Raw genomic sequence first — 9,998 nt, 5'->3', positions numbered from 1 at the left:
TTATTCATTATACTGCGACCCAGGGTATAGAAAATGGATAGATGGAGGGATACTGCTTAATAATCCCTCAAGGGGAAATTTGCCTAAAGTCTACTGTTATGTACTGTATATGGGTCGTTTTCATATAATTTGATTAATAACGGTAAAGACACTTGTATTTTTTCTCCCAAGGTTGCAATTTTTTATGCTTTCTTGGTTTGATGTCTGTAAATGTCTTCACATATTGAGCAGGTGTATAGTCACTCCTCACACATTAAGAGACTTGTACTATATGTGAACAAAGATATCTTACACCGTACTTTTGTCAAAATATTGAGTCATTCTGTAATTACTTTTTCAACCTCCACAGATGATGACATGAAAAAAGTCCAAAGTCAGCTGGGGTAAGTCCAAACTCACCCGTGACCCTTCATAGAAATTGGATGGACAATTTTATTCTTTTCATTGGTGTTACTTTACCTCGTACTGCTGTAGAACCTGAATTTCCGCTCTGGGAAACAATAAAGAATTATTTCTTTTAATTCCTGATCTATTTTATTGTATTTATTTTGCAATGCTCTCTATTATGATTTTGTGGTATTCCACTATTTATACAGTCTAAGTCATCATTCTCAACCAATAACAATAAATCAATGATAATGCTATTTATTTGCCAAATTTCAGACATGCAAACGATGCAAATGATCATTAGGGCGCTGTTGCTTGGCTATCGGTACATCGCTCTTGAGCGCCCCCCTGAGGACTTGTTGAATAGTGACGCGGTCTGGAAATCCACGAGTGTTCACGGTGCGCTCATTCCACCTCCGACACTGTCACCGTCATCCATCCGACTCTGACAGTGTCCTCCGCACTTTTACTCGGTTTCCTTCTTCATCAAACCCACCATGGGAGGAAAATTCCCGCTTTGCACCAATGGAGCTTTGGAAAAATCACGCGAGTGTGCGTGCAGCCTTTGTTCGGATATCTTTTTAAATATTAACAAGTTGTCATGCCATCTCTGACAGGAGGCAAAGAAAGATTTACTGCCTCTGCCAGAAGAACGCGTTCGGTAAGTCTCATTTTTTCCGACGAAACAAATGATTTTCTGTATTATTCTCAAATAATATTGCTTGGTTTATAGTTTCATACATCGACTAAGATTCTTCGGCTGCTAGAAAACATTTGGGTGTGGTTGCTGTTTTCTACATCGATTGTTATCTAATCCCCCCCCCCCCCCCCCCCCCCCCGCTAGAGCGCACATACATCCTTCTCATCATTGTTTTATTTCTCAGGACCCTAAAGTACAGCATCACTGCGAGTCCTCCCGAGTTTGCGCAAGTATTAAAGGGAACGATTGCGACTCCCGTCCCACGCCCGAGGGTGCGGGGGGATTCAGAAACATGTACCACCCGAGAGCAGAAGCTGTCCCGTCCTACAGGACTCTCCCCGGTTCGTTGGGAGAGCGCATCATGTCCTTGAGCGGCACTTTGCACACAAATCCTGGTCTCGGGAGGTCTGAGAGGAAAGATGCGCGCTGTGAAAGATGCTCAGCCACCCTTCTTGCTCTCAAGAAACAAGCTCTCGGCCTGTCTGTACACCATCACTTCGCCTGTAAGGTTAGTAAGATTGTCCAGACTGCATCTCTTCAATATACTGCTCACACAGTCTACAGTCTAAGCAGGTATTGCGTAAAAAAAAAAAGTACATATATATAAACACAGCAAAATAAAAACAACACAAACATTCAGGGACAAGTGAGGGCAGAGAACCATCAGATCATGCAGATGGCGCTGTGGAAATTCTTTGAACGTTGTAAAAAAAAAAAAAAAAAAAAAAAAAAACAATTCTCACAATAATAATACATTAAAACACCATAGACAATGTCATGTATTTTATTGGTTCAATTCAAAAAGTGAAACGTGTAAAGTATGTTGTACAGATTCATTAAAAAGAGTGGAAATACTTTTTCAGAAGGCCAATTCCAACCTAATTTTTATATTAAGATGTATATTGATTGTTTATTATGTATTACACTCCAACGTGTTCCGTGAGCTCCGAAAGAAACAACAAATATTTTTGCAATGTGTTTTTAACAATAATAAAAAAGAAAATAGCGCACCATTATATTTTAGTTTGTAAAAACAATTATGATAACATAATTAAATCGAATATAAAAAAAATCTAACCGTTTTTGCCACATTTTTTTCTTCAGTTCAATGGATATTGTGGTGCTCCTGTGTAAGTGACCGCCTTGGCCACCTGGGGGCAGTATAATGCAGACATGATATACGTGTCATGTCTGTCTCCGTGTGTTACTCCACTGTAGGTGTTCAAATATATGTTGCTTAAAGTGTTTTAACACCGTAACTGTATTCGTTAACCCATCTATTGTGTTTCCCATTGTGTGTTAGCATTAAGCTAATGGAGTTTAAGGCAAAGTTATGTGGTGATTTAAAATACCCATATCGTAATTCTCTTTGTTTTATACTTAGTTTGACGGTAATCTTCAACTGGAAGTAGCAATAAACAGCATTTTGAAGACTTGTTTACTATTTGCCAAACTGCTCCTTTTTGTGATGTGAGTTGAGTTCACTGCCTTCATAGAGCGCTCTTATCTCACATTTTTGCTCGCAAGTCAAAGCCAAAAATTGCCCGAATGACGGCTCGTATCTAAATAAAACACGGACGTCGGGTCACCCGTATCTCAAGCACCACTGCATAATAATTCCTTGAGATGGTGGATTTGAGGTATTTGTTAGTCATAAGCTAAAATCATCAAATTCATAAAAAAATAAAATCATAAAATATTTCACATTGTGCACAGTATATCTATTTAATATATGAGTTTTACATTTTGAACTGAACTACTAAAAGAAATTATTCCACGATGTTGTAATTCATCGAGATGCACCTCTATATGTTGGTACCTGCCAGGAGAAAAAAAAAGGGTGAGCTTCTGTTTTCAAAATGTTGCCATAGGGATGAATAAAAATTGAATCAATCGGTTCCAAGGTAAAACTATCATCATCATAAAACCTTTAATAATGTAAAAAAAAAAAGTTTTTTAAATTAAACGACCATGTGACTTTACTCACTCTTAATGTCTGATGTAAGTTGGCTTTAATGAGCTATTTCTTGTCAACCAGTTCCATATAGTCAAGAATTTTGTTTAACTAACAGGAACTTAGTAATAGTGTGTTTAACTACCCCGTGGAATCACTTGACAATACAAATACGAATTAAAGTCAATGACAATTATTAAATAATTTTTTTGTACCACTTGTGACATGAGTTGTCAGCAACTAGGCAAGTCAAGTGTTTGCACATTCTCATCCATGGACCTGTAACTCTCATTGGGTCCACCTGTGCTGTAGTGAGCCATTTTTACTCTTTTGGGCCACCGTAGCTGTGGCGCTTAGCCGATATGTGGAAGGGAGCCAAAACAAGAGTGAATCGCTGTCCTTTTTTGTTTTTTATTTTGTTTTTGCTGTGGAAGCAAATGGACAACTAATCTTAAAGATGGCAATAAAAAATGTGTTCGTGTTCTTGTGGCCTCACCAGTGACAGTTGCCTTTCAAAACAAAGGCCCACTTTCCTGTATCCTGAGGTCACACCACCAGCATCTATCATCCACACTTCAACTGACAAAGTAGACAAGTGCCATTCCTGTGCAAGTGGCTTCAAACGGGCATTAATATTTAATCTCAACATCCCTGGTCATGTCCACGAGTCTCCCCTTGGAGGAAAGGCTATTTATTGTTGTCTTCCTCAGTGGGATGGGCCATGTATTTAGACAGAGAACACTCTTTAGAGGCATTGGGCTGTCACGTGCAATAATCTGATAAACCAGATAGCTTTTTGCTGCTTTATTGATTCGAGCACCGTTTCTCTATAGCATCAGTGAGCTACGTCATCCTTTTATGGACATGCAATCTGGCTAAAGTGGGGCGGCTTTGAGAAACTCATTGCACTCCTTCTCTACGCGCGAACAAGAATTCAATATCTGAAGTAGAATGCTGCTATGGCAAGGCCTAAATTTCAAATAAAGTCTGAAAGTGCATTGAATATTACATTTCCCTTTATTAAATGTATTAAATGTTCGAGTCAGCTGCTGTCAACAGAATGTTTTCGACTCTAAAAAACGCATAAAACAACCAGCTACATGAGCTGTATTAAAACGTTTGCCATTATGAAGAAAATAGTGCTCAGTTAATTGACACGATCAATAGTAGCACACACATCATGTTAGTGACTCGCTATGGCGACCCATGATGTGACAAGCCGAAAGTCACTTAATTACTTACTTAGTAGTGTGTAGTTTGCATTGGTGCACTTCATCAAATTGAGAGCTGTATATAACATATTTATCACCTCATTTAGCTACATGTATTCATCTCATCAGAGTGTGCATGTGGTTACAATCTTGCGGTTAGCATGAATTCATGGTGTTTTGCATATGAGCTGAAAATTTGAACCAGGATTGATCAGTACCCTGCATTGATCTTTGTCTTTAATATAAAAATATAGTGCTTAACAAATGCATTCCAGACCATCACTTAATGTAAGGTCTATGCTGTAGCATCCCTAAATTACCAGCATTGGTAATTACCTAAATTATTTTGTATGTTTCTGTAATGGTTAAAACACCAATGTTTACAATATAAGCCCTTTAACCTATATCATATTTTTAATGCTAAATATACATTGTTATCCATTATTTTTTACATTTACTGTTTTACAAAAAAAAAAAAAAAAAAGAAATATAGTAAACCACATTACTCATTACGTCTTGTTTAAGATTTCAGTTATTTACTTGCATTCCTAAACAGAAAAATAAGCTTTTGTGGTTGAATGTTATGGTAAATTTCTCATGCTCAGAGAAGCTCAGCGACTGGCTCCAATTTGGGTATAAATAGTGAATTCAGATATCCCCATTCCTTTTCCAATTAGAAAAATGAGAAGAGCTCACTGAAACTAAAAGAGTCTGCATTTAAGCACTTCACAATGCTGGATGGTCTCTTCATGACAGGCGGTCTAACACTTTAAATGTGTTAAGCACTGTTCATTTGTATAATGTTTAGTATGTAATGTTTTTTTTTTTTTTTTTTTTTTTTTTCCCCAAAAGCTGAGAGCCCCGTCTGTAGTCCACTGAGGGAATTTGGGTCACTGTCAAAGTGAACTCGCAGAATGGGCTGGACAGATGGCAAAGGGCAGGATGCAAGTGTCTGTATACGTTTGTATTTTTTTCCATGTGTGGTCAAGGGTAGAGCAGGTGACAGCAGTGTATTTGTCACAATGACAAGTGACACATTGTTGATCCGTGTCGACACAGTTGACAGTCGCGATTCAACTCGACAACTCCTTTTTTTACTGAGCATGTCAAGGTTTTCTGAATCGAAGTGCATCATTCTGTTACACACTTACTGCGGCACGGTGAATGATTGGTTAGCACATCTGCCTCACAGTTCTGAGGACCCGGGTTCAAATCCGGCCACACCTGTGTGGAGTTTGCATGTTCTCCCCACGCCTGAGTGGGTTTTCTATGGGTACTCCGGTTTCCTCCCACATCCCAAAAACATGCATGGTAGGATAATTGGGAAAAAACAACAACAACTCTAAATTGCCCGTAGGTGTGAATGCGAGTGCGAATGATTGTTCGTTTATATGTTCCGTGCGATTGGCTGGTGACCAGTTCAGGGCGTACCCAGCCTCTTGCCCAGAGTCAGCCGGGATAGGCTCCAGCACCCCCGCTACCCTAGTGAGGACAAGCGGTTTGGAAAATGGATGAATGGATGGATGATACACGCTTTACATAACTCTAAATTATTAAGGCTAAATCAAATGATACCAATGGCATTACTGTATATACACTTTGCTTCCTTGCCCCTCACATTTTAAAAAAAGTTCCAGAAAATTATTTTAGTGTAGAGATATGAATATTTTTCAAATTGTAAAAAAAGGATAATGCTATTTATTAGATCTAAAACACAACTTCCTGAAGTCTTTTGCCACTTTTCTTACTCATTCAAAAATTAAAACTTTACTTTACCACAGAACTTGGCCAGCATCTCAAATCATGGCTGAACTTGTCTGCATGCCCTGTCTGATTGCACATGTGAAATTGGCTGATGTATGTGTTCATTACAGATAATATGTGTAGCTGTAAGGAATAATTGGATTATTGCACTTCCACACTGCCAGTTATGAAGTGACACCACTGGTGTACTGTATATGAAGAGATATCAGTTAATGTGCTTTTATTAACAGACAAAGATAAAGAAGCTAAAGAAGCCAAACAATGGATCTACAGTGGACACCCGCATCCTCGCGGTTCGGCACCCGCTGATTCACCTTTTTGCAGATTTTTTTTTTCAATTTCTTTTTCTTTTTTTCTTTTTAAAAACAAAAAAGATTTATATTTTTTGGGGGGGGGCGACCAACTCCAAAAATATTGGCGGCTTATCCCTGCTTATTCAATATAAAGATGTATATAATATTGCAAAATACATGCGGCACGGTGGACGACTGGTTAGAGCGTCAGCCTCACAGTTCTGAGGGCCCGGGTTCAATCCCCGCCCCCGCCTGTGTGGACTTTGCATGTTCTCCCCGTGCCTGCGTGGGTTTTCTCCGGGCACTCCGGTTTCATTAATTGGAGACCCTAAATTGCCCGTAGGTGTGACTGTGAGTCTGAATGGTTGTTTGTTTGTATGTGCCCTGCGATTGGCTGGCAACCAGTTCAGGGTGTACCCCGCCTCCTGCCCGATGACAGCTGGGATAGGCTCCAGCACGCCCGCGACCCTAGTGAGGAGAAGCGGCTCAGAAAATGGATGGATACTATATTATTATCTTGGGTCACCATAGCAGTGACAGGGGCACAATTCTTAATACAAGTCAGTGTACTCTCAACAATAATTTTGAAACTGTTTCATGGCAAGTTTTTCCTTAGTACTGCTTTATGTGACTACCATGATTTAATAACGGTCAAAATTCTAAAATGTCAAATTCTATAGGAGACAAGTGACCTGTGTGCATTTCTTCAAGACAACCTACGCGTCCACAACCGGTCCACCATAGAGTCCAGGGACAGAGGCATGGAGCTGGGTGAGTGTGCTACCTGTGGCACAAAGTTGAACCAGCTCAAACACGAGGCAGTGCACTTGGCTCTGAACAGGGGTCATCAATCCTCCAGCGCCAGGAATGCGCTACTGTTGGGGCAAAGTAACACAAAACTCGGGGACAGAGCTGCCTCACAACCACATAGCCTGAATCACTGCCCTCAAAGCCCCAGGACGCCCCGAAGCCCTAGAACTCCACAGAGAACCCCACAGACACTCAGACGAAGGGTAGCCAAGCCCCCCAACCAGGATATGGACCGCTGGGTTGAGGACCAGCACCGTGTGTCTCCTGATGGTGTCAACTTTTATCCCCACAATCAGGTACCCTTAACGCCTTTCCTTAACACTAAATCACACATCAGCCCTCTCATGTGATCCCCCTTTAAATGAGCTTCAGGGATAATGTACATCTTTATAGGTGCACATATCAGCAAAGCGACGATTTATTGGTCCTACTCACAGCCTATTTAGATCCCATGGCTGCTGACGTTGTCATAAGTACTTCTGCTAATGGAATGGAATTGGGTCATGAATTACCCTTGTCATAAAATGCATCCCATCAAAAAGCTCTTGTGATAAATTCTAGGGGTGGTGCTATTTAAAAGGGTAGACAGTGAAATATAAATATGCATTAGCTTGATGGAAGTCACAGTTGCTACAATTTCCCATGTCCGAAATAAAAAAAAAAAAACACATTACGACTATACACATTTTATTGCAATCAACACACTTCTCTCAACTGACATTCTAACTGAATTTCACAACAATAATACACTATCAGTGTGCATATATTTCCTGAAAAAATACATGAGAATACAGACTGGTCTGTTGAGTAGGAACAGATAAATATGATATTGTTATGCGGATATGATGGAATAATGTGAAAGGAAAGGCGTTAGAGAAACTGGATAGCAGCAAGGAAATGGGACTGCAGAGAAAGTGGAAGGGTGTAGCGGAAATAAGAATGGAAAATATAGGAATTAAGAGACGATATACAGTAAGCGCTAATGCAAAAAGAAAGAGAAACTAATGGCTGAACAGGCTGAATATATGAGCATAGAAGAAATTCATTTAGTCTGCGCTCGAATGGACGCTAGTCACATTTAGTCACTTAGTGCATCGTCCATTTGAATAAATCAACTCTAGAATGGACACACACAAAAATCTTGAAGGGACACCGCCTTTTTACCTCACAGGAAAAGAATGAGGTGTCTAGCTTTACTTTACTGCACGCACTCTTAATTGGAGAATACAGGAGTTACATAAATAGTGTGACATCATAGTAGCAGGGAAATGCATAACTCACCATTGAATACAATACGATTTGTTTGCCTCCAATTCTGTACTGTACCCAAATAGCACACAAAGATGGAGCCCTTGTTGAAAAATTGGGCTTTTTTTTTTCTTTTTAAACCAGACATTCCCAAACTGTAGGAGTTCGGTTGTTTGTTTTTTTAAAACTCCACCTGATGAGGTTTGGACAAAAGATACATGTTGCCTTTGTTGGGTGTAAACAGTGCAAACTCTCAAAAAGTGTTGAATGGAGTGTGTGTGTGGCTTACAAATGTTGAGAAAGGCTGGTTTTGACAAACTAACAATACAACTGGGTTTGAAAAGAAAGAAATCACTTAAATAAAACAATTGATATACTGTATACAGTATATATTAGCAGAGTGTTACATCTGTGCAGCAAGTGCACATTTTTAAATTGAACACTGTTCAGGCAGGTGCGCCAAAGAAAAGTGATGGTGAGGAAACAGGTAGGAAATAATTAGTTTCACCTCAGACTGCACTGCATTATTGATAGAAACTGCTCATGTGAGCCCGTTCCACAGAAATAATCTCCACCCACACATAAGCATTTAAACAAATTTCTTTTTAAATAGATTCCTGCTTCAAGTAAACCCCAGGTACTCTCAGCACTCTTGGAAGGTTATAGTTGCTATTGGGCAGCACAATAGACTAATAGTTAGCACGTCCAGGTGAATGGTTATTTGTCTATAATGTACTGGTCAATTGAATAGCGACCAGTCCAGGATGTACCCCATGTTTCAATACATATAAAATCCAATTACTTTTCTACCGTCAAAGCAGAGAGTAGCAGACTCAAGTGCAGTAAATATGAAGTTGATAATACATTGTAAGATGTTGGCGTTCCAGCAGCAGGTGCTAGCTGAGTGTGAAGATTTAATGCTGTAGAAATGCAGCCATGTAGCTAATGTAGCTGTGTGTGCGTGTTTATACTATATTGAATTAAATGTTCAATTTACGGCATCATTTTATCTTCTGAGTCATGCTTTAACTCGGGCAGCGCTCATTTGTAGCCATTACAAATGATTCCTCGCACTCCACAGCCGTCATGTGACTAATGGTGTACGTTAACCCAGTGTGCCCCACTTAGACTAACACGTCACAATAATGTAACCATTAAGAGTGGGTGCTTGAGTGCAATTACATGCTTGGATTTTAACATGCAGTTCTCTCTGTGGCAGGCTTCAGACAATGCTGGGTTAAGATGTACTGATATTGTACACACTAGTTCCAAGATTCCTCACCTCTCCAGGGTGGTGAACATCGCAAACACTGCTGCCATGTCCTTTTTGGCCAGGTAAATGTCTCATTAATAATAATTAAAAATAAATAAATAAAGAAAACTTTAATTGCAAATATCCATTGCGCTACACAGTGTCGGTGCTATGACACGTCTCGCTTTCCCTACAGAGCAGCAGAGAAGCTCAACCTGACATCGAGGAGAAAAGGCCAGGCTTCCGACGCAGCACCTGCTCATCTCTCCAACAGCTTCAGGGACCTCATCCAGAAAAACCCTCCGCCTGTCCCCTCCTGCCTGCTCCAAGCTGCTATCAGAACCAAAGACTCGCCCAGTGTTGCCAAGGTAAATTTACA

At 39.9% G+C, this 9,998-nt stretch overlaps 1 protein-coding gene across 1 annotated transcript in view; it reads left to right on the top strand.

Annotated features, from left to right (window-relative positions):
* The first annotated feature begins 788 nt into the window (after window positions 1-788).
* The window catches only part of kif26bb (kinesin family member 26Bb), a 29,525-nt gene continuing 20,315 nt past the window's right edge, over window positions 789-9,998 (top strand). Inside the window, exons 1-5 of the mRNA XM_061705226.1 lie at window positions 789-1,048; window positions 1,272-1,595; window positions 6,990-7,415; window positions 9,587-9,702; window positions 9,816-9,987. Of these exons, the coding sequence (XP_061561210.1) occupies window positions 989-1,048; window positions 1,272-1,595; window positions 6,990-7,415; window positions 9,587-9,702; window positions 9,816-9,987 (1,098 nt within the window). The 5' untranslated portion in view covers window positions 789-988. The remainder of the gene's footprint in view (window positions 1,049-1,271; window positions 1,596-6,989; window positions 7,416-9,586; window positions 9,703-9,815; window positions 9,988-9,998) is intronic.

Source organism: Phycodurus eques, chromosome 18 (genome assembly GCF_024500275.1).
Source record: "Phycodurus eques isolate BA_2022a chromosome 18, UOR_Pequ_1.1, whole genome shotgun sequence".
Lineage (NCBI taxonomy): Eukaryota > Metazoa > Chordata > Actinopteri > Syngnathiformes > Syngnathidae > Phycodurus > Phycodurus eques.
This window is presented reverse-complemented; position numbering and strand designations above follow the sequence as displayed.